Genomic DNA, 24,401 nt, shown 5'->3' with positions numbered 1-24,401 from the left:
AAAAGTCGTACTATTACGAGAATAAAGTCATAATTTTACGAGAAAACAGGAAAAATAACTCGTAAAATTACTACTTTATAATATTGACTTTTTTCTCATAAACTTGTGACTTTATTCTCATATCACAACTTTTTTTCTCATGAACCTTTGACTTTATTCTCATATCACAACTTTTTTCTCATGAACTTTTGACTTTATTCTCGTAATATTATGACTTTAATGTTGAAATCTCTGATTTATTTTTATTCCTCAATGTGGCCCTAATACTCCGTCTTACCGTCGACCTACAACAATGATAAATGAAAATGTAAACAAAAAACAGTTATTCATTTCCATGTTTATAAACCCACAAGGAGCCCCTGGAGAGGAGCTGAAGAGCCTCATGAGGCTCCTGAGCCGCAGGATGCTGACTCCTGTCCTGAATGCTCAAAGTATATAATTTGAGTCAAGATGATTCACTTCTTTCCGTTTCCGTCATCGCCGAGATCGTTCTACGCATGCGCAGTAGAACTCGCAGTCTTCCGTCTGAACTTCATCTATAACGATGGCAGAGCTCCACAAACGTCGACGTGAGCTCGGCGACAGAAAACTGTCACCCGACGGAGCATCCTCCTCATCCGGTGACGGGTCCACGGTTCATGTGAAACTGTTGGCTGCGGGGTTTTACGGAGTCAGCTCGTTCCTCATCGTTGTTGTCAACAAAAGCGTCCTCAGCAGCTACAGGTAACAAGGTAACAAGGTGCAAAGTACACGCGACTGTTACAGGAAGCTTCTCTTCGGACACTTGACCAGCTGTTTGTGAGCAGTGACAGCAGGAGGAGTGATGAGGATATGAAGCATGAAGCATGGAGGAGACAAACTGGGCAGTTTTTAGATAGAAAATTGTCTTCCTTAATCTGTTGTGGGCAGAAAACTTTGATCCCTCTGAGAACAGAGCCAGGAATTTAAAGGTCCCATATTGTAAAAAGTGCGATTTTCATGTCTTTTATATTATACAGCCGGTTTAAGTGCTTTATAAATACTGTTAAACTATCAAAACGCTCAATAAATGGAGAAATATACACAGCCGGTATTTAGAAATTGTGCGTTTGAAACAAGCTGTCAGGATTTCTGTCCATTTGTGATGTCACAAATATACAATATTTTAGACCATTACACGGTTTTGAACATAAACATTCTAAACGTGTCCCAGTTTATTTCCTGTTGCAGTGTATGTAAATAACATCAGCTGACAGGAAGTAAACATGGACCCAAGCTGTTGCCCAGCAACGCAATTCTGTTGCAATTCCGTTGAAATGCACTAAAACGGAGTGTTTCAGACAGAGGGTAAATACAGGTATATTCAGGCGGACAGTATGAGGAAAATTAAGGTTTTTTTTAACATTAAATCATGTAAACATGTTCTAGTAGAAACACAAAATACAAGTATGTACCTGAAAATGAGCACGATATGGGACCTTTAAATAATTTACTTTCCATCACTGGTTCTACTTTATATTTTTTTTTGCCTAAAAACAGCCATATTTTCATTTTTTTGTGATTTTCCTCATTCACACCATTCTCTACATGTTTTACAGATTTCCATCGTCGACATGTGTCGGAATTGGCCAGGTAAGTTTGCATTAAGTTGAGTCACAGATACTTCCTGTTCCTACCCAAGGAGGGTGAATTATCATCGGGGGTAAAATCTGGTCTGCAGTTGCCGAAATTGAGCCAATAGCAACGTAGCTCCAGTTACACTGCGCATGTGTCATACCCCCGTAGCTCAAGACCGCGCGTCCCAGCCTCTTTCAATAAGCCTCGTTTCTACCTAAACAGAGCCTGATACACTGTGTGTGTCCTCTGTGCAGATGTTGGCTACAGTTGTAGTTCTGAGGACCGGGAAGCTGTTGGGTGTGATCTCGTTTCCAGACATGGATTTGAGTATACCGGGCAAGGTGAGACTGTAATACAAGATAATAAGAAGAGCCTCATATTAATGATCCAAAATACTGCTTTTAACATTTAATGTGTTCTTTCCAGATGTTTCCACTGCCTCTTCTGTATGTCGGGAATCAAATATCAGGGCTGTTTGGGACACAGCGACTCAAGTTAGATCTTCTATTACTTGGCATATTATTATATGATATGAAACACAACTTCTTTTAAAGAGGACCTATTATGTTTTTGTGCTTTTTTCCTTTAGTGTGTTATATAGTTTTTGTGCATGTAAAAGGTCTGTAAAGTTACAAAGCCCAAAGGGAGTTACTCTCCCCCACAGAAACACTACTCCTGAACTGCCTGAAACTTCCGCCTTTTCTTCCGTAACGTGGTGATGTCACCAAGTAACACTTTTGCATAATACCTGCCTAGCAGCTAGTTTGGCACACCCTCAAACAAAGCGAGTTAGAATGGAGTCGTAAAGTTTGGTTTGTTCTAGTGGAAACCCAAAATACAAGTATGCACCTGAAAATAAGCATAATAGGTCCTCTTTAATATGAAACCGCAAAAATACTGTATAGCTTACCATGTTTTTTTTTTCCTAGTTTGCCCATGTTTACAGTTTTGAGGAGGTTCACTATTGTTCTCACCATGGTGTTTGAGGGACTCTTGCTGAAGTAAGTTTCCTCCTCAGCACTATTTAACAAGAATGTTCTTGCACCTGCAGATGAATTTAAAGATTTTAATCGCTTTTCATTCCTCTCCTCACAGGAAGACTTACTCTACGTCGGTTAAGATCACAGTGTTCACCATGATCTTTGGTGCTTTTATTGCTGCCAGGTGAGACCGTATACAGACTGTATATATAGATGGACGACTCGTCTCCACTTCCTCCCACTGTGCAGAAGTGAAGCCAAAATATCACGGATACGGGCGCTGACATCTTGAGATTTTGACGTCATTTGGAGCCAGAGTCTGAGCGGTAGTGATCAGGCGGTGGAGTCGCAGCATCGCGGTCACCCGCCCGAGGTGATCGCGAGCCGAGCACGGCCGCAGCTTGTCAGCAAGAGAGACTCACAGCTGTCAATCATGACGTCGCACCCCTTTTTTATAGCATCATTAAAACCAAACTTAATCAAAAAATTAACACTTGAACGTACATCATCGTAATAAGAACTACCTAAGATGACAAAAACCATCTTTGGGAAAAATTTATTTGACGTGTACATTTGACTTTTTAGTTTGACCCATGCCCCATCCACTAACATGGAGGGGGCGGGCCTTATGACCTATACTGCAGCCAGCCACCAGGGGGTGATAGAGATGTTTTGGCTTCACTTTTGGGGAGCTGTTATGTTGTCCATCTTTATATACAGTCTATGGGTAAAACGACCACATACAAGTACACTCATATGACATGTTTTGTAGCACCGATTTAGCCTTCGACTTTGAAGGATACGTCTTCATAATGCTGAACAATGTTCTGACGGCGGCCAGCGGGGCGTTTGTGAAGCAGAAACTTGATTCCAAGGTGAGCGGAGCTGCTTGATCGTACTACCTCACTGTGTGTGTGTGATGCTTCCTCGCTGCATCGTTTCTTAATAAAGGATTGTACTGTATGCTGCTGTTCCCATAGGAGCTGGGCAAATATGGGCTTCTCTACTACAACGCTTTAATCATGATTTTCCCCACTACGGCATACGCCTACTACACAGGGGACCTGCAAGTGGTAAGGAATGCCTTTTTTTTAACACAAATATATTCATGCTTATATTATATGTGTATGTTAAAGCTGCAGTCGGTAACTTTAAGCTAATATGATGAAAACGGTCACTATATCCTGACAGTAGTGCATGAGACAGGTAATCTGTGTTTATAATTTAGTGTCTGACAACTGGAGTTGAGACTCTCCCCTGTCTGTCTGTGTGTGTTTGCATACAGGCGCTGGACTATGATGGATGGTCTGATCAGCTGTTTGTTCTGCAGTTTGTGCTCTCATGTGTCATGGGGTAAACTCTACAGATCCATCGTTTGTTAACAGAGAATATCCCACATTGCTGCTCTTGTCTAATTCCTCTACGTTGTGTTGCACAGCTTCATTTTAATGTACTCCATCATGCTGAGCACGCAGTACAACTCAGCACTCACTACCTCCATCGTGGGCTGTATTAAGGTACGTCATGTCACGCTGCCGCTGCCCTCTGCGGGCCGATTAGATGCATGAATGCAGATGTGTGCGGTGACTCTGTCTTTGACTCCTGCAGAATATCCTCGTGACCTACCTCGGGATGGTGTTTGGAGGAGACTACATATTCTCCTGGACTAACTTCATGGGTCTAAACATTAGGTAAGACACACACACAATTTAAACTGTGCCGCTGTTTTCAGTCTGGGGACAGATTTTTTTTATCTTTGTTTCTCACAGCATCGCTGGCAGCCTGGTGTACTCCTATATCACCTTCACACAGGAGCAAGCAAGTAAGAACTGTTCAAATAATGTGCATCAAAACCTCCCTACATTTAAAGAGGACCTATTACGCTTATTTTCAGGTGCATACTTGTATTTTGGGTTTCTACTAGAACATGTTAACATACTTTAATGTTTTAAAAAAAGCCCTAGTCTGTTGTGATCAGTCAACCGAACCAACCTCAAGCTCCGCTCTAACTAGCTTTTTTTGAGGGCGAGCCAAACTAGCCACTAGGCAAGTATTATCCAAATGTGTTACTTGGTGACATCACCACGTTACGGAAGAAAAGGCAGGACTTCAATCAAGGCGTTTCAGGCAGTTCAGGAGCAGTGTTTCTTTGTCCTTTGGCGTGGACTTTGTAACTTTGCACATTAATACTATGTAACACAATAAAAGAAAGGCAAAAGGCATAATAGGTCCTCTTTAAAAAGCTATATTTAGCTGTATTTACAATTTGAACATGCTGCACGTTTCTGAAATTTATTGTAATTGCATCAAATTTGACAGAAAAGGCGTAAACCACGGAGTCCCGACCCGACACTGAAGATCTGCGTCCGTCCAGGACACATTTCATGTTGTCTGTGTACTGTCAAAACATTTATTATGTATTTTCTGTATTTTGTAAGCACACATTTTTGCTGCAATCATGGAAAGTAATTTTAAAAGACACTATAATCACATTTTATATCTTTTAATTAAGACAAAGTGCCTTCACTATTTTTTTATAATTATATTTCACTGATTAAATACAAAGTCATGATTATTTTTTTATATTTGACAAATCAATAAAATTAAGATAGATTTGAATTTTTGTAATTCTATTTTAATACAATCCTCACATGCCATGTTGAGTTATTGGCCACTCCAATCATTCTGTTTTCTCCATGCTGGCTTTTAATTGATCCTCGCTGATTACGAACATACTGTACATTCCCAAGTTCAGAATACAACCGAGTACCCCTCAGCTTACTCCTCTCTGTCCAAGACTGCAGTAACGTGAGCCGTCGTGTGCAAAACCGTGGTAACAAACAATTCTGAGTTTCAGGTGATTATACACTGATGAAAACATAGTTATGAATAGTATATTCCATTTCTGCTAACAGATCCCCTGAAATGTTCCTTAAAAAATACAGAACTGCTTAAGTCTCATATCGGCTTCAGTTGAACTTGGACTGTAGATTTTGTCCTCCATTTCTTACAGTGTACAAGTGTGAACAGTTTGAAAACTCACAACACAACTCAGACTCATTAATACATTTATTAAATATAGCCAATGTTATTCCATTCATAGCCAGTCTTGGAATACACTTCATTTTTATTCATGTCGTCATTTACAGAGAAAAAAAACAAAAACAAAACGAAGACATCATTGTCAACAAAGGGAAAGAAAAGACTACATGGATCAACATTATTCGAGACAAACTTATCTTAATTTGTGAATGTAAGTTCAAAAGCTGGAGTACAAAGTAAAACACGTCAAGCTGAACAGCTAATGTACCAAAACAAATTAACCTGGTCTGTTTCACTGCTGGAAATCCACTGCTCTGTAGAAAGACGGGGAGGATATCGGTTGAAACTAAGCACTTTAAGCAAGAGGTTTTAAACCAAAGGCAAGCGGCACGCTCAACCACAAGGTGGGGCTTTTTCTATGCACAAAATATGCAACAAACATTTTAGATTGTGCAAGGTCACACGGGAATGCGAAGTGTAAAGTGAAACAGAGAGGGAAAGAGGAATGGCTACTTTTTTTTATTTATTACATCCATCTCAGAGCAACACGGGCGAAAAGATTTCTCAACAAAAAAGCACAGCAGCCTACGAGGAAGACCAGAACAGACGGAGATGAACAGACAGTTATAAAAAAATGTACCAACTGCTCAAGGTAAGAAATCTATACAAACTTTACATTAAAAATCACGGACATTCTGTCTAGTAAAAACAAAGCGTTGAGCAAAGCACTGACTATGAAAATCCAAAAATACAGCGATCTTCTACATGATGAATTATAATACAGGACATCACTGATGTCAGCTGCTTTACACAAACAAACCTGCGGGGGGACCAACCCGTCGGTTTATTTATCAGAATCAAACAAACAGCCGTTGATAAGAGGCCGGAGCGGGTTCAGAAGAGGAGTGAAAATGTTATTCTGCTGGGTTTCGACGCCACTCCTCGTCCGTAAAGATGAGGAACATACAATCAAAGTGCAACTAAAGAGAGCCAGCGGCAGCGCCGGCACTTACTCGTCTTGTGTTTTTGCCTCTTTTTTTGACAACTTGAGCATGTAAATCATTTAAAACGTGTCCCGTGTTTTCATCAAATGTTCTAACAGCTTGAACAGCAGTTACCTATCATAGTTTTCTTTTTGTTAAAAAATATAAATATATCTTGTGTAAAAAAATATCACAGGTGATTTTGTTTTCTTTGAGTACAAATAGGAAAAAAATGGAAATTCTTGGCAAAATTTTGTCAGTCAAGTCTCCAAAAAGGGAATAAAGACGATGGTTAGAAGATGGTTTTGTTGGAGATGAAGGAGCGCTGTGGTACTTTGGGATGAGCTCTGCAGGCAGTCAGTACACGGATGGGTTCGGAGGGACGTGGAGACGGAGGCGGCCGTGGCGTCCCCCTCCTGGAGGACAGCTGCAGTTCGGTTGGCTGTGTTCATCAAGGTGTGATTTTCAGTGACCTTTGACCTTATCAAAGAGTCTTTGCTCTCAGGAGATACTGCGCTTGTGGGCCACGCGGGGCTCATCGTTCCTCATCCTCTTCACCCCCTTACCTCTGCCCATAAATAGGGAAGTAGGGATAACCCCCCCCTCCTAAATTCAGCGTCTATTAGTCTACATCACTGTGTCCTTCAGTTCTCCTGTGTTCTGGATGGTTCCACCTCACTTTGGCCCATCGGCTCTGCCTCCGTCCTGCATCTCTTGGCAGGCCTCTCATGTGCCGTCGCCGCGTCTCGGTGGTCCAGCGGAGGCTCCAGAGAACCGTTTTGGTCGTGGCTGGGCGCACCGGGTTGGCTGCAGCCGTTGGAGTTGTTGTCTGAAATGGGAGGAGGAGGAGGAGGAGGAGGAGCTTCCACTAGCGGATGGGAAGGCCCGTTGGACTGAACAGACTGAACGGGCTCAGGTTTGACTTGATTTACTGGAAGCAGCTGAGCGCCATCTGCTGGATGGCTTGAAATGTGGCTTGCGATTCCTGACAATGAGAGAATGTGAGAGAATGAATGAGTGTGGTTTGAGACAATTAAAATGTTGAATCACCCAAATTACAAAACACTATAGTAGTATCACCAGCTTCTGAGATATTAGTGTCTCAGATTTCTGCCTTCATCTGAATACAAAAGAGGTGAATGGGATTTCATCTGTGCTGCTCACAGTTTTCTACTTTATTTCGGAGACAAATATTTTTTTGATCCCGTTTGAACTGCGGCGCGAATCACACATATGATGTTTGTCAATTTAAAACATAATTTTTCAAGTCAAGAAAGTCTGAATTTGTCGTCGTAGTATCATAAAGTTTTGTGTCTACAGTGAACTACTTCTCTCATCTCGCACAATATACGTCACCAACACTAGCCAGCTAGTTATTGTGTGATTCATGTAGCAATTCAAACAGGATCCAAAAAATATTTATCTCTTTCCGTTGACTACTGTTTAGATTTTTTCCGAAATAAGGTACCATGGGGTCCACCGGAAGGGGCGGGACTAAGGCCCTTTATACCTAAGAAATAGCTCCCATTGAAGGAGATGACAACATGGGATATCCACACAACGAGGACCGTTTATGGTAAGAGATATATTAAAAATTATAAACATCAACTGCTTGTATGTGTGCTCAGTACCGTGTATATTCATCAGCTCACCGTTCTGACTGCTGCCATCTTCCCTCTCCGAGTGGCTGGCGCTGCTGCTGGAGGTGGTGGGAGGAGGCGACGCAGCCCTGCTGGACGTCGCGCTCTCCGTCTCGTCCAGTAATCTGTCCATGTAGTCCCTGATGAAACACAACAGCACACAACCAGTTACACTCAACCGACCCCCACTAAAATACAAGTGCATGTGGTATCAGTTAAGCCAAGCTCATTTAATGAATTCACTGACTAGAATAGTCTTTTTTATTTAATTCTGGCTTCACTGCGGTTACATTCCTTTGGCTGTAATAACAGAAGGTCTTTTCTTTACTGTTCGACCCCGGCAGTGCATTTATGTTATATTACACCCAGAAATTGTAGCGAGAGACAAAATTACCAAACACATCAACGTGAAACAGGAGTACATTTCTTCTTTTAATAATTGTACACACAACTATATATATTTTTTATAAACTTACGTGACGCCGGGGTGAAGGTTGTATTTCCTTTTCCCAAGTCTGGTTTGCTGTGCAAAGAAATCATAACGCTCAGACTTCTTCCACATGTAATAAAAGGCCACACATTCTCCTACAGACCTAGTTCTCACCTGAAAGATTTAATTCAGCAGACATGAAATAACCATTATTACCGTCGTCTGAAGAGATAGATTCAGTACAATGTCAAATAAGAGACAAATCAAATTTTTTGTTTTGGGACTCTGACAAAGGTCAATGTGATCTACAGAAAAGAAAAAGAAATTTGATTTGTCTCAAAATGCAACAAGGTTGATTCCAACCCTGAGCATCAACGCAGGCACAGCAAAACCCATCAACATCAAATTAATGTTATCCAAAATGATTTTAATCAACATATGGTCATGACACATTAATCAGAAATGGTGGCTTTTAAAACACTTCTCTTACCTTGTTGGCCTGTATTAAATGAAAGTCTTTCCCATAAGCTTTTAGTCCTTGTTCAAAATTTCTACATTCCTCTTCAGTCCAGACAGAAAGCTCCTCTGTTAGAGAAAAATAAGTGTTAATCTTCTTAAGATGATCCAAGTACAGGACGCCATATCACCCTCCAAACATGCTGCATCACAGACAACTGAAGGTCAATATGTGCTTGATTGTCTACTCACCTCTCGCTGCTTTTACATTAAACTTAAGTCTTCTTAAAGCTTCCTCTGTGTCAAAGTCACACTTCACTAGTTCATACAACGCCTACAGGGAAACAAAAAGATCAAACAAGTTCAATAGTGAAAAGCTATTAACATGTAATGCAGTATGATCACAACTCATTTGATTTAAAGCATAATGCTGGCGTTATTCAACATTTTTCTTATTGTCAACAAACCCATGAAATGACAGACAACGTGTAATGGTGGAGATACACCTAGTCCGGGCAACAGGCGGAAAAATGTGACGGATCCCAAAGCGGTCCAGTTTGCTCCAGCCGGTGGGTGGTGGCTGGTTCTGGCTTTGACTGTTTTCAACATGGTTGCGGCCGGCGAGTCACAAACTTTCTTATTTTACAGCTCAACAGTACACTAAAATATGTACCGTTTTTCATGGGATTTGTTCACAGTAAGATAAAACATAGCCTTCTTCAGGGTTGTATGTTGCTGTCACCTGTTCGTTGTCTTTGATATGGGATCCCTCTGGGATTGCATCCACTCCCTTCTCCTCTCCCGTCCGCCTCGATGCCTCCGTCAAGAACTCCACCACTTTGCCTTCAGGAAGACACTCGGGGTTCCACAACAACTGGTCATCATTTTCATAAACTAAAGGACAAATTCAGAGAAAACAGGCAATGCGATGTCAAACCTTTAGTCTACTGAATCAACTTTAGCTCTTTTGGACCCAGAAAGGAGCCACAGAGTTACACCTTATAATCTGCAGATGTTGACAGTGAGACAACGAAACAGCCAGCTCACCTTTTTCGTTGTCTTTATATTTACACAGGCCGACAGGAGTTTCTGCCTGATACATTGAACCCACCATGATTTCCTGTTGGGAATAAACACAGTTTTAGACAATTACTTCATAATTTATTACAAATATGAAACCTGCTTGCAATTTTGACTCTTTTCCTTTCACAGGAAGTCATTTCTTCCCAACTTTTCAGCACACGGTTAGGTTTTTGTGAATATATTCTTCCACTGGTAAATATTTCTGATTGTTCCCTTGAGAAAAGCTTCCTCTGTTTGAGAAGTTCAGTATATTATTTCTGCAGTGGGCTCAGTGTATGTTTTTTATTAAAATAACATTAATCCATCATTGTGACAGCCAACGTAGATAGCTGTGTATTTCTAAAAGTCAAAAGGATTGGATAAATGTGAAGTGACACTGCACATGTTGCAAATCCCTGACATAAATAAGAGGTAGTCTGTATGCAAATTCATCTGAACAATGTGTTCATTCAAAAGAAACCATGCCGTTTTGGTTCTGACAAATGTTTTTTGGCAGTGTATTATTAATCAATATGTAATCTGGCAGTACAAGTGACACTCTGATAAATAAAGTTCTTACACACCTTTTTCCAGTCTTCAGATGGAACATAGTCCTCATCTTCATCTGACTCCTCCTCTGCATCATTATTACCTGAGGAACAATATGATATCCATTTAACCGGCTAAATCTCCCAAAAGAAATCTGCATTTAGTTGCAACAAGAAGGAACAACAAAAGGAAGAAAATGAGGTAAGATGGTGCATACTTTCAAAGTACTTGAGTTTCTGAGGGCGAATGAGTTCTACTGTGCCGAGCGACCTGACTGAGCGTGTGCGGACCTCAGAGGTTACCTGGGCCTCATCCTCCTGTCCTGGTGAGATCTTAACACCCTCAACCTGAAAACACACAAACAACGATGAAATTACACAGAACAGTTGACACAACAAAATATATTAAGTTCATGGAAACCATATCACTGTCAAGAGACTCAAGAGACGCAGATCTACCTCATTTCTTTTTAACTCCTCAGTGCTTCTACTGCTTTCGTCATTGTCTAGGTCCTCTTCCTCGTCCTCTTCCTCATCATCTTCTTCTTCCTCTGGTTCTTCCTCCTCCTCCTCTTCATCTTCATCTGCTGGTGAATTGCCCCCATAACCGTACAGACTCAGCAGCTCATGAATGGGCATCTCTCCCTCCTGTTGAAAGAAAAGCGACATTATTTTCTAAACCGTAAAATAAAATAAACTTACAACAGTTTCCTGCCTCAGTTTGGTCTAAATGTAGATTCAAAACTCAGGATTAGGACTCGCCAACAGGGCTCGAAATTTACTTTTTTTTTGTTCCGCAACTGTCCCAAGTTTTAATTTCAATTGTTCCAGATTTAACAACCAGTGTCCCAAATTGAAGTTCTTTTTCCATTCTACACAATAAATAAAGTTTTGTTATATACTATTTATTAGAAACTATACCAACTAGCATCACTTCCATGACTCACTCTGGTCCGCCATGGAAGTTCTGCTTGTTGTTTCCTGACTTTAACACACTACATCTTGATGAAGCAGTACAAAACAAATTCACATTTACCACATATTTATCTTCTGCAGGTTGCTATATGTCCGTTACCCGTTGGTAAAACTTTGCATCCACCAAAGTAATGGACATTATTACTCTCCGGAAGCCTTTACAACTTTTAATCTTTTTCTTTTTTTTTAACTTGAACAACTTTCACATGGCTTTTTCCTCTGGGTTTTTCTTCTGACTAGCCCGTGGCTTCACTCTCTAATGTTAGTAAACTAATAACCATGACGCATAAATAATAGAAATCATTTCATTTGTAATGATAAGTTTCTCTACTGTCCCAGACACTGTACCTTTGTGTCCCAGGTTTCAAGCGCTGCCCGCCATTATTCCCAAATTGATTGTCTAAATGTTGAGCTACACAGCATTTTTTTTTCAACAGACAAAAGCAAATATAAACTAAGCCTGAAACTCACCCGTGCAAGATCTTCAATCTCGTTGGCGTTGGTCTCATCTGATGCCTCCAACATTTCTTCTTCCTCCAGGGTGCGTTCGTCATCAAAGTCATGAACAAGCATGTCTGCTGATGGGTCGAAATCATGGTCATCGGCAGCTGCTGAACCTCCTGGAAAAGTAACGAACAATTAAAGCGACGATATAAAATTTGACTGAAACATTTACTTATGGAAATTATGAACAAATCCAACAAAGGTCCAACCAGTATTTTTGTTTGAATATATATATGTAGACTGCAGACACATTCAGGCATAGGGGTGGGCAATATTGATCAAATCTTCTATCCCGAAATATGTAATTTTATATCTGCAATATCAATATAAGGCGGCAACTAAAGACTATTTTCACTGACGATTAATCTGTTGATTATTTTCTTAATTAATCGATTAGTTGTTTTGTCTATAAAATTTCAGAAAATGGTGAAAAACGTTGATCAGTGTTTCCCAAAGCCCAAGATGACGTCCTCAAATGTCTTGTTTTGTCCGCAACTCAAAGATATTCAGTTTACTGTCACAGAGGAGTAAAGAAACCAGAAAATATTCACATTTAAGAAGCTGGAATCAGAGAATTTAGACTTTTTTTCATAAAAAATTACTCAAACCGATTAAACAATTATCAAAATATTTGGCGATTAATTTAATAGTTGACAACTAATCGATTAATCATTGAAGCTCTATTATATATATAAAGATTTATCAAAATCCAATTAAACCTTGTTTGGTTATTTACTTCAGTAGCCTAATGCTTCAGAGCTGATAAATCCAACATCTTACAGATGAAATATCCAGATAGGAATGTCAGGGAGCTGATTACCAATAATATTTATATAATTATTACCAATAATAATGAATAAAAGCAATAATAAAGTACTTCATCATACGGATGCAAAATTCTTTTAAAACTAACATTTCCATAAAGTAATCATATTCATTGATTTACAGCATTTCCCACAATGGTTTATTAATTTAATTAAGATACATTTATAATATAAACTATATTTTTTTATTTTGATAATGGTTATGATTTGATTTCAATTATTCCTTTAAGCATCAAATTGAATTATTAAATGTAAGTGGATTAGAAACCTATAGCATGCACCCAAACAACAACAACAACAACAAAACAGAGGCTCCAACTTTAAGTACCTGGGCTCGAATTCCCGACGGAGGGCTGCAAAACATAAATAAAGTTAAAGCACAGAAGCTGCAGAAATATGCAAATATCTAATTTTAGATGTACACAATTAGAAACTGTTGTATGTTAACTTGACATAATGCAACTGGCTGAGGGGGCAGAGATGAGAGGTGAGAGGTGAGGGGGAAAAAAGCGCGCTCGACCCTGTGGTCCTCCTAACTGCAGTTCAATAAGAAAAGAAACAAAGAAGACTGACACCACTTCCTGTGGGGGAAAATGTTCAGTAGCCTCTCAATACAGCAACCATAGAGCTTACAGTGGTGTTCACTGTTTAAGAAAAGATAAGTTAATATAGAACTTTATTAATCCCGAAGGAAATTCTTGTGCCAGAGATTGCTCAAAAATACAACAAGTTCAAGTGTATAAAAAAAAGGACTATTTCTAGCACCAGGGCCTAATAGAATAACAATTAAGTAAGATACATTTAGTAAAATGAGTAAATAAGATAAGTATAGAGGGAAAAAATTATCATTTAGTGTATAAGCTTTGTATTCTCTGTTTTATACTGTTCATGACTGGCTCCCTTTCCGCTGAACTATACTCGAACCCCTGATACTGTAAATGAACTGTCCTTTTCTATACAATGCCTGATCTGTATAAATGATGTAAGGATGAAATATAGTCTAGCCTGCACATTAACTCTTCTCTTTCATGTCTGAGACAAAGTGTGCCTTCATTTATGGAAATTCCCTGCTTGAAAGTGTGCCTTCATTTATAGTATGTCATCAAATCAAATGCAACCAAAGTAACCATTGACTCTTTGTTCTTATGCATATAAAAACCCTGGTGAGGATGCACTCGGCATCGATTCCTCGGCGGTCGCTGACTGTCACTTTAGAGGTTTCGGTCCTTTTGCGCAAAAGCTTAATAAATATACAAAGATAAATTTTGTCTTTGTTGGTCTCCCTTATTTGGTCAATTTTCACCACAATAAGTAAATAAAAAAGGTAAAGTAAGCTAAAAAAAAAAGTAATATTTCACATGTTGGACATTAACATTGCACACAATGAACAGTGATATTGCACATGAGAATGTAAAAAGTAGTGTTGCACATGATATTGATATTGTATTTGTACTCAGTGTCCTTCCTGCAGAAGGGGGAGGAGTTATAAAGTCTGAGGGCCACTGGTAGGAAAGACTTTACCGCCTGCATTCAACCACAGTTAACTGGTTGATTTAAGCTACTCAACTGAGCTAACTTACACACAAACACAAAGCTAAATCTACCTTTATATATGTTAGCTAATGCAAGTTGGTATCAAACTGCCTGCGAATAATAACCTAAAAACAACATAGCTCTAAACCAGGGGTCAGCAACCTGTGAACAGGAACTGTGGATTTATAAAAATGGAAATGAATAACCGTTTTATCATTGTTGTAGGTCTATGGTATGACGGTACGATGGAGTATTAGGGCCACATTGATGGGAAAAAAAATAATCTGAGATTACGAGAATAAAGTCATTATTAAGAGAATAAAGTCATATTATTAAGAGAATAAAGTCATATTATTAAGAGAATAAAGTCATATTATTAAGAGAATAAAGTCATATTATTAAGAGAATAAAGTCATAGGTTTACGAGAAAAAAGTCGTAATATTATGAAAATAAAGTCAGAAGTTTATGAGAAAAAAAAGTCGTAATATTACAATAATAAAGTCATAGGTTTACAACAAAAAAGTTGTAACACTACGAGAATAAAGTCATAGGTTTACGAGAAAAAGTCGTAATGTTATGATAATAAAGTCAGAAGTTTATGAGAAAATAGTTTTTATATTACGAGAATAAAGTCAGAAGTTTACGAGAAAAAAAAGTTGTAATATTATGATAATAAAGTCATAACATTATAAATAGTAGTAATTTTATGTTATTTTCATTTTTTCTCATAAAGTTCTGACTTTATTCTGCTAATATTACGACTTTTTTTCTAATAATATAATGACTTTATTCTGTAAATCTCATCTCTGTCCCCTCAATGTGGCCCTAATACTGCATCACACATTGTCTCTTTGGCCTCACTGCATTAGACTTATATTCTATATACTTAGACTATAAACTGTTACCTTCATCACAATGATATAATGTTTTGCATCTCCAGACAGATCTAAAACATCTCTTTTGCTAGTAAAGGTTGCTGAGCCCTGCTGTAAACCATGAAACCACCGCTGCGTATCTAATGAAACGTGTAGTTGAGTATTCTGTAATAAGTAGCGTCGCTAACTGAGAAGCTAACTGAGAAGCTAACTGAGCAGCTAACTGAGCTAGCTTCAAGCTAACGTTAGCTAAACCCCCGAAGTTTACTCAAACAAGCCTGTTGTCATGAAATAACTGTGATCTAGCAGCACAAACACTTGATTCTTAATTCCGTGAATTAAAGCTACAACACACAAGCGACGTATGAGTTCAGCTGGGCTGACTTATTAAGCAGGAGAGACATTTATCTTTCCCAGAATATTTATTTCACTTTCTTACCTCCGCCATGTTTGCAATCCTTGCAGGGGTCACGTGACGTCAGGGGTTGCGGCTGTTCCCCGGATGTAAAGCCCCGCCCACCTGCAGTATATGAAGAACATGAAGCATGGATGATGATGATGATGATGATGATGATGATGCAGTGACCTAATGTGTTATTATGTTCATTATGTAATGGTTTATATTCATAACAACAATTAGCATACATATAGGTCTAAATTGTTTACACTGTGTTAATAAAGCTGTAATTTAAATGCAATGTACTGATATATGCTCTAAAATGAGAAAATCATTAGTAAGGAATAGATTTATCCTCCTGAGACCCATGCCATTGACTTGTGTCCTCTTTAGTGCATGCATCCCCTTTTACTCTTTTGAGCTACTCTTTTTTTTTATTTTTATTTTTTTTTATTGCCTTTATTTCACAAACCGGTCATACAGGTTTAATTACAAAAAGACGTGTGCAAAACTGTAAAAGGAACAAGACAAAATAACAGATGCCAGGGGACAAACAATTAGCAAACATATACGTATAGGTCTAAATTGTTTACACTGTGTTAATAAAGCTGTAATTTAAATGCAATGTACTGATATATGCTCTAAAATGAGAAAATCATTAGTAAGGAATAGATTTATCCTCCTGAGACCCATGCCATTGACTTGTGTCCTCTTTAGTGCATGCATCCCCTTTTACTCTTTTGAGCTACCCTTTTTTTTTTTTTTATTGCCTTTATTTCACAAACCGGTCATACAGGTTTAATGACAAAGACATGTGCAAAACTGTAAAAGGAACAAGACAAAATAACAGATGCCAGGGGGCAAACAATTAGCAAACATATACTTATAGGTCTAAATTGTTTACACTGTGTTAATAAAGCTGTAATTTCAAATCAAAATTTGTGTTGGCAATGATGTCACCTGATCACCTGAACTCATTTATCTTTACTCTCTTTAAGGACCATAACAAGTCTAATCCTTGACTTTATACAGCAGTGATTTCATTTCCCTCTTCTCTTAATGTCATCTAAACTAAAATGGCCATAAAGTTGATTCAACACCTCTTTAAAACACTTCTTAACAAAAACAAAAAAAAAGTCTAATCTTCATGGTGGTAGGATTTATTGCAGGGATGTTGTGTTACACTGAAGGAATTTTATTTTTGTTTATCAAATTACCTTGCAATGTTGGTAACTGAGTGTATTTTGTCACTGAAGTCAAATGATTGTGTACCTACTGCCATGTTTAATCTTATGGAAAGGTCTGTTATTTAAATAACATTCTTATAAAACAGAATATTTTGCTCTGGAAAAAAATTAAAATAAAATAAAGCTGTAATTTAAATGCAATGTACTGATATATGCTCTAAAATGAAAAAACATCAGTAAGGAATAGATGTATCCTCCTGAGACCCACCCAGCCCATTGACTTGTGTCCTCTTTAGTGGACATTTTTTTCCACAAGCATCTCTATCAGACCCCTGGTGTATTGTAAAAAGGACATCCTTGGCTTTACAGTGATGTGTCATGTGATAGGCTGGGACGTAGGGAACTTCCTCTTTCTTGTCATCTAATATGGACGTCATAGGTGATAGCACATGTCATGGAAAGAGGAAAGGTAAATCAAATATTGTTTAACTATTGTTTTTTTACTATGATATTCATAGTCATCAGGAATGATGTATTTAGTTCTGAAAGCAGTTACATGATTTGTCTCAGTTTGGGGCAGGTCATAGTCAAGTCAGCAAACTGACAGCTGTTGTTTTCTGTTGAGCTGCAGTTTGCCATGTTATGATTGGAGCATATTTTTATGCTAAATGCAGTACCTGTGAGGGTTTCTGGACAATATTTGACATTGTTTTGTGTTGTTAATTGATTTCCAATAATAAATATATACATGCATTTGCATAAAGCAGCACATTTGCCCACTACCATGTTAATAAGTGTATTGAATACTTGACAAATCTCCCTTTAAGGTACATTTTGGACAGACAAAAGATGTGTGATTAATCGCAATTAACTGTGGACAGTCATGCAGTTAATCGTAATTAAATATTTTAATCGATTGACAGCCCTAGTATGAACATATAACATCATGTAAAACAATTCAAACATCTAACATATTATGAAACTTTTGAACTGGCCTTGACAATTATATAATTAATGTTGTTGACTGCACCTATGGATTTCCTGCAATGACAAATTAAACTCCATCCCTGCTATTAAAAAGGTCTATTTGTGCTTTAATAAAAGCAGCTGCACTGAAAAGGTTAATTCAAAATACATTTATAATACAAACTATATTTTGATTTTGATAATGGTTAGCCCTCCTCCCACCCCAACATTGATATCTAAAAATGATCTGGTAATGACTATTTCAACTCTATTCCATGACACTGTTCAATTTGACAACAAGTGAACCGGTTAATGCAACTGTCTCTTCTCATAATCACTGATTTATGTCCATGATAGTGGGCACACACTCCACTACGTTGCTATGTAGAGAGCCATCACCTCAGTTTGTTGTAGGATGGATATCTCAAGCGATCCATTAGGCAACACTTTGTTAAATCCATGGCAATAAAAACCCTGCAGCTCAGACATAAAAGAGCAATTATTTCTCTTTAACATTTACGAAAATGTAGTCAATCAGTGGTCATCACGGTGACTTAGATTCCCACACATATCCCGAATAACATCCGTTGTTAAAAGCACATGATGGTTACAAGAGATAATACAGTTATGACCTGAAGAAGACTTGTGTGTGTCATCACTGGAGACTCTACATAAAAGGGGTTGGTCGGGACAGATGTTTTCTGAGAATAAACAACATGAGATCCCTAATCCTGGTTGCGATGCTGCTGTGCTTGTTGTGTGTAGCACAGGTTCAGACACAGGATAACACACTGAAGCTGTGTGGCCGGGCGTTTGTGCGAGCGGTGGTGTACACCTGCGGAGGATCCAGGTGGAGAAGACTGATGGGAGAAGAGGAGACTTTACAAGACGGTGAGTAGTCACTTGAATTTGTCTTTGTAGCTTTGGGGTTAGTTTCACAACTGTAAAATAAATTAGGCTGATATCTCTTGGCAGGTAGCAGGGAGCCAAAACTGAAGACGACAGATGTGCCAGCAACGTATCGTCATTTGCGGGACGAGAGCCAGGCAGTAATATCAGCGTGTTGTCAACAAGGCTGTCGAAGGACTGACCTCTCCATGCTCTGCTAGAGGGGAACATCCCAAGGGGGTCATCATCATCAGCTGTCATTCGTTCGTTTAAAATAAACGCTTCAGAACATTGTTAAGATAATGTGATTTCATTTTCCATGCTACAAAAAATAAAAAAAACAAAAACACCATGAATTTTGCTTATAAATTCTTGTTTTATCATTTCATACGTGGCAAAATATACAACATGGATACAGAACTCTGTGAGAAATGCAGAACTAAAGTGATTCTTGTGTGAGTCTATTCAATGTCTTCGTGGTTCACTCAAAGTAAACAGCGTAGACGGTTGCCACACCATACAGAGAGCTGTTCTTGAAGGAGTAGGTGGCGGAGGTGTCATTAGACGCATCCCACAGACAGCGGCTGCTGATTTGCATGCTCTGCCCGGTGAGCTGGCCGATGTGGACCAGGACGACAATCTTATATCGGGGAATCATGAGGTCCTTCACACGGGCTCTTATCACCTGGGAGGGGAAATCCAAAAAAATAAACTGATAAGAAAGAAATTCAAGGTTATTCAAAAGGTGCTGCATGAATGAGCTTTTTCAGTTTTACTTACCTCACATATTGTTTTTGTCATTTGTTGAGACCATTCTACTTCATATTTCTCCTCTTGGAGGTAATTGGTGAGTACATCCTTCAGTATGTCTGTGACAGCAGGAACAGGGATGCGTTTGTAAGGTTCTGTGGTAAAAAAAAACCAAAGACAACAATACCATGGCAAATAAGTTTTACTTCATGTTGCACTTACTTTGATTAGTATGGGTGTAAATCACAAGTTTCATCGCAATACAATATTATACTTTGGACATCGGTACGATATTTGCTGACATCACAAAGTTTGCCATCCTACGACACAGACGTGACATGGGAATTTCAACATAAAGGTGTATCTCAAAATAAGGTGATGGCATGTGATCATTGTTTTCACTTTGCATCGATGATACTGGATTGTCGATCATTTAATCTTTATATCATTATTTAAGTGCCTTGGTGTAAGGTTGTGATGAGGCTGAAGTACTGAATTAATCAAATCAAATTTAAAATCAAATCACTGTTGTATTAAACTGTTACAGTACATCTGTAGTTGGTGATGATGCTGTGGCGCAGCATGTCTGTCTGCCATACAGGTGAATATTATCTCACCCATCTGGTAGGTGTTCTCCATTGTTATGGCCATCCGAGCGTTGTCATCATGGTGTGCTAGTTCATCCATGTACATCCCAGTACTTACAGAGCTGAAAGACATGATCAGATTGAATAAAAACTGTCAGGAAAAGAGCCATGGGTATGTACACACTGTGGTTGACTTCTCAACCAAACACATGTATTAGGAATGCTTTCTGAATATCAGTCACGACCTATGCCATAAAAGGTGAATACTGGCCCATATTAACTGCACAATCTACTCACTCCCTAGTCCTGCCAGTTGTTTCTTTGCCTCTGACTCCATAGCTTCCGTCTGAGGGCATCTTGCTTGACCTCCTCTCTTTTCTTTGGAATTTGTCTTTAAGCAGGTCACTACTTATAGAGCTGAAAGACATGATCAGATTGAAGAAACTGTCAGGAAAAGAGCCATGGGTATGTACACACTGTGGTTGACTTCTCAACCAAACACATGTATTAGGAATGCTTTCTGAATATTAGTCATGACCTATGCCATAAAAGGTGAATACTAGCCCGTATTAACTGCACAATCTACTCACTCCCTAGTCCTGCCAGTTGTTTCTATGCCTTTGACTCCATGGCTTCCCTCTGAGGGCACCTTGCTTTGCTTCCTCTCAATTCTTTGGGATTTGTCTTTAAGCAGGTCACTACTTATAGAGCTGAAAGACATGATCAGATTGAAGAAACTGTCAGGAAAAGAGCCATGGGGGTATGTCCACACTGTGGTTGACTTCTCAACCAAACACATGTATTAGGAATGCTTTCTGAATATTAGTCATGACCTATGCCATAAAAGGTGAATACTAGCCCGTATTAACTGCACAATCTACTCACTCCCTAGTCCTGCCAGTTGTTTCTATGCCTCTGACTCCATGGCTTCCCTCTGAGGGCACCTTGCTTTGCTTCCTCTCAATTCTTTGGGATTTGTCTTTAAGCAGGTCACTACTTATAGAGCTGAAAGACATGATCAGATTGAAGAAACTGTCAGGAAAAGAGCCATGGGGGTATGTCCACACTGTGGTTGACTTCTCAACCAAACACATGTATTAGGAATGCTTTCTGAATATTAGTCATGACCTATGCCATAAAAGGTGAATACTAGCCCGTATTAACTGCACAATCTACTCACTCCCTAGTCCTGCCAGTTGTTTCTATGCCTCTGACTCCATGGCTTCCCTCTGAGGGCACCTTGCTTTGCTTCCTCTCAATTCTTTGGGATTTGTCTTTAAGCAGGTCACTACTTATAGAGCTGAAAGACATGATCAGATTGAAGAAACTGTCAGGAAAAGAGCCATGGGGGTATGTCCACACTCTGGTTGACTTGTTAACCAAACACATGTATTAGGAATGCTTTCTGATTATCAGTCACGACCTATTCCATGAAAGGTGAATACTGGCCCATATTAACTGCACAATCTACTCACTCCCTAGTCCTGCCAGTTGTTTCTATGCCTTTGACTCCATAGCTTTCCTCTGAGAGCGTGCTTGTCCTCCTCTCACTTCTTTGGGATTTGTCTTTAAGCAGGTGCAGGTCAGACATTACAGCTTCCCTCTTTGCTTTACCGGACAACCTAAATATATTGACGTTAGCTCAATTATTACCTAGTTAAGATAAGATAAGATATTCCTTTATTAGTCCCGCAGTGGGGAAATTGGCAGTGTACAGCAGCAAAGGGGATAGTGCAAAAAACAAGATGCATCAGCTAACACAGTAAAAAAAGAGCTAAACACAGTGTAACAAAATATGAGCTATTTAAATCAGGGCTGTCCAAAGTTAGCCCGCCATCAGGTTTGATTTGGCCCGCCCGATGTTAGCACATTATTTTTTTTTATTAAAAGACCCAACCGACTTTACAGTCTTTGGGAGGCCGTATCAGGCTTGGGTTTATGGTTAGAAGATAGTGGCATCATATGAAACTAGAAAACCTAAGGACTCCATTAGTACCATTTCATGTCATATTAGCTTGTCAGGAAGGAGGCTGACACTCTAAAGTTGGGCTAAATGTTGGTGGGGAAAAACTGGCATGGCCATTTGTCAAGGTGTCCCTTGACCTCTGATCTCAAGATATGTGACTGAAAATGGGTTCTATGGGTACCCACAAGTCTCCCCTTTACAGACATGCTCACTTTATAATAATCCTATGCAGTTTTGGGAAAACATGCAGTTCTTTGAATACAGTATACATTTTTGCATATTCTAAAAATAGTGTATTTTAATATTTCTACATACTAAACAGTCTTGGAAATGCATAAATTGCATAAATGAGCCCAAATTGTATTCAGCAGGTGGGTTTTAAGGGGCTAACTATGTAAAACATATTCAATTAAGGGAACTTGGGATCCTAGTACCATTTTGCATCTTAATAATACAATACAATAGGTGTTTAATTTTGGCCTGTGGCCCATCATTGAGGTCCAGTTTTGGCCCTCCAAGGGAAAAGTTTGGGCACCCTTTCTTTAGATCATCATTAAGTCTTAATCACTGAGTCTTATCGGACCTATCACACTCAGAGGGGGGGGGCAGCCCAGGCCCCCACTTTGGCCCCGCCCCTGGCAGACAGACAGAGAGACAGACAGAGAGACAGACAGAGAGACAGACAGAGAGAGATGGATAGTAAACAGCAGAGGATCAGAAGAAGCAGAGAGATGCGCTTCTGATGTAAACAGCCAGGCTTAACTGTTAGGAGTTAGTTAGCTCGTTTTTAAACCCATTATTATTATTATTTTGGCTACAGTATAGTTTTACAGATTATGTCTTATGTCCATATTACTGAGGGTAAATTTAACACGTTTTTTTTACCGTTTTCAGGACGTCTTGAACCGAACAGAAACAACAGTAGTCAGCACCGTGGAGCTTGGTGTTGTCATGGCAACAGTGAACCATCAGTCAGTGGGAGGGGCTTCCGTGCAGAGAGGGAGTTCTAGAAGGTAACCCGCAAACTTGCAAAACTCTCGCGAGACTCGCTGTCCAACCCCTAATCATCTCGCGAGAGTTTCCCCAACTCCGGAGCCACATGCGGCTCTTTAGCTCCTCTCCAGTGGCTCCCTGTGGATTTTTATTAAAAAACATGAGTGTAAATGAATAACTGTTTTTTTGTGTATATTTTCATTTTTATTTATCATTGTTGTAGGTCTATGGTACGACGGTACGACGGAGTATTAGGGCCACATTGAGGAAAATAAATAAATCGGAGATTTCGAGAATAAAGTCATAATATTATGAGAATAAAGTCATAATATTATGAGAATGAAGTCATAATATTATGAGAATAAAGTAATAATATTATGAGAATAACATCATAATATTATGAGAATAAATTCATATCTTTACGAGAAAAAAAGTCGTATTATGACAATAAAGTCAATGAATATTTGACTTTATTCTCGTAATATTACGACTTTATTTCTCGTAAAGTCATGTCTTTTTTCTCGTAAAATTATGACTTTATTCTGGAAATCTCAGATTTTTTTTCCTTCAATGTGGCTCTAATACTCCGTTGTACACTTGCACTTTGGCCCTCACTGCATTAGACCTATATATTATATACTTAGACTATAAATTGTGTTACCTTCATCACAATGCTCAAATGTTTTTCGGCTCCAGACAGATTTATTTTTTTTTGTGCCTAAAATGTCTCTTTTGATAGTAAAGGTTGCTGACCCCTGGTCTAGATGACCGCGAGTCCTCCTCTATGGTCCTACTGTAACTGCTCTAAAGCATAGTGTTGTTTGTTTGTTTGGAATGACATTACAATGAATATTTTACTGATACATTATTCATAACCCCATCTGCTGATGAAGACTGTGAGATGTGGTTGAAAGCTCCTGAAAAAAAGCTACTCACAGTGGACCTAAATTCAGATTATTCTTGACCTTGAAACAGTCTATTTAGGAGCTGCTCTGGAGCTTTTGATCACACCACATGATATTCATCAACATGGAGTTTGCCCGGTTGTCATGGATTTATAGAAGTTCACATTTCCTTTTTTTTCTCCGAGCACTTCTCGTCATATTGTTACTACTATACTATATGTAATTCAGCAGTGATTCTCAAAGGGGTCTGTAGCACAAAATAATTTGCTATTAACTATAAAATTGTGCTGTGTCATTAAAAAGTCCATATCTA

The 24,401-nt window shown here is 38.9% G+C and overlaps 3 protein-coding genes across 7 annotated transcripts; 1 reads left to right on the top strand and 2 right to left on the bottom strand.

Annotated features, from left to right (window-relative positions):
• Positions 1–419: 419 nt before the first annotated feature.
• Positions 420–5,746, top strand: LOC141776829 (nucleotide sugar transporter SLC35D2-like). Its single transcript, XM_074650649.1, has 13 exons — positions 420–723; positions 1,578–1,611; positions 1,851–1,937; positions 2,023–2,090; positions 2,526–2,597; positions 2,692–2,760; positions 3,349–3,451; positions 3,557–3,649; positions 3,862–3,929; positions 4,015–4,093; positions 4,185–4,267; positions 4,346–4,398; positions 4,896–5,746. Exons 1-13 carry the CDS (start codon positions 545–547, stop codon positions 4,904–4,906), a joined length of 999 nt encoding a protein of 332 aa, XP_074506750.1. The 5' UTR covers positions 420–544; the 3' UTR covers positions 4,907–5,746.
• On the bottom strand, positions 5,628–15,969 carry mier1b (mesoderm induction early response 1b, transcriptional regulator). Of its 4 annotated transcripts, none has more exons than XM_074650639.1 (13): positions 15,889–15,969; positions 13,369–13,393; positions 12,184–12,332; positions 11,197–11,385; positions 10,956–11,085; positions 10,774–10,841; positions 10,175–10,247; positions 9,870–10,021; positions 9,380–9,461; positions 9,162–9,256; positions 8,718–8,845; positions 8,233–8,381; positions 5,628–7,586 (listed from the first exon to the last, which is right to left on the bottom strand). In XM_074650639.1, exons 1-13 carry the CDS (start codon positions 15,895–15,897, stop codon positions 7,246–7,248), a joined length of 1,590 nt encoding a protein of 529 aa, XP_074506740.1. In that variant the 5' UTR covers positions 15,898–15,969; the 3' UTR covers positions 5,628–7,245. The 4 variants fall into 4 exon arrangements, with proteins under 4 accessions (XP_074506740.1, XP_074506741.1, XP_074506742.1 ...); XM_074650640.1 differs by having other exon boundaries at positions 8,254–8,381; XM_074650641.1 differs by having other exon boundaries at positions 8,718–8,764.
• Positions 15,970–19,227: 3,258 nt separating this feature from the next.
• On the bottom strand, positions 19,228–23,199 carry dynlt5 (dynein light chain Tctex-type family member 5). 2 transcript variants are annotated; one of them, XM_074650618.1, is made up of 9 exons: positions 23,076–23,199; positions 21,700–21,846; positions 21,405–21,524; positions 21,110–21,229; positions 20,815–20,934; positions 20,522–20,641; positions 20,255–20,346; positions 19,668–19,792; positions 19,228–19,572 (listed from the first exon to the last, which is right to left on the bottom strand). In XM_074650618.1, the coding sequence occupies exons 2-9, from the start codon at positions 21,813–21,815 to the stop codon at positions 19,369–19,371; spliced, it is 1,017 nt and encodes a 338-aa protein (XP_074506719.1). In that variant the 5' UTR covers positions 21,816–21,846; positions 23,076–23,199; the 3' UTR covers positions 19,228–19,368. The 2 variants fall into 2 exon arrangements, with proteins under 2 accessions (XP_074506719.1, XP_074506720.1); XM_074650619.1 differs by lacking the exon at positions 20,815–20,934 and having other exon boundaries at positions 23,076–23,198.
• Between the last annotated feature and the right edge of the window lie 1,202 nt (positions 23,200–24,401).

This window comes from Sebastes fasciatus, chromosome 11 (assembly GCF_043250625.1).
Source record: "Sebastes fasciatus isolate fSebFas1 chromosome 11, fSebFas1.pri, whole genome shotgun sequence".
Lineage (NCBI taxonomy): Eukaryota > Metazoa > Chordata > Actinopteri > Perciformes > Sebastidae > Sebastes > Sebastes fasciatus.
Note: the sequence above shows the minus strand (reverse complement) of the source record. Positions and strands in the feature narration are given on the sequence as shown.

What these genes read in the sequence shown, in the direction of transcription:
- LOC141776829 (XM_074650649.1), top strand. Translation starts at nt 545, where the DNA reads ATGGCAGAGCTCCACAAACGTCGACGTGAGCTCGGCGACAGAAAACTG. An exon ending in GTGCTCTCATGTGTCATGGG is followed by an intron (nt 3,930 to 4,014) that starts GTAAACTCTACA and finishes TGTGTTGCACAG; the next exon opens with CTTCATTTTAATGTACTCCA. An exon ending in CCATCGTGGGCTGTATTAAG is followed by an intron (nt 4,094 to 4,184) that starts GTACGTCATGTC and finishes TGACTCCTGCAG; the next exon opens with AATATCCTCGTGACCTACCT.
- mier1b (XM_074650639.1), bottom strand. An exon ending in CGTCGGGAATTCGAGCCCAG is followed by an intron (nt 12,333 to 13,368) that starts GTACTTAAAGTT and finishes TTACTTTTCCAG; the next exon opens with GAGGTTCAGCAGCTGCCGAT. An exon ending in CATCTGAAGACTGGAAAAAG is followed by an intron (nt 10,248 to 10,773) that starts GTGTGTAAGAAC and finishes TATTCCCAACAG; the next exon opens with GAAATCATGGTGGGTTCAAT.
- dynlt5 (XM_074650618.1), bottom strand. Translation starts at nt 21,815, where the DNA reads ATGTCTGACCTGCACCTGCTTAAAGACAAATCCCAAAGAAGTGAGAGG. An exon ending in GGAGAACACCTACCAGATGG is followed by an intron (nt 19,793 to 20,254) that starts GTGAGATAATAT and finishes TTTTTACCACAG; the next exon opens with AACCTTACAAACGCATCCCT. An exon ending in TGACAAAAACAATATGTGAG is followed by an intron (nt 19,573 to 19,667) that starts GTAAGTAAAACT and finishes TTCCCCTCCCAG; the next exon opens with GTGATAAGAGCCCGTGTGAA.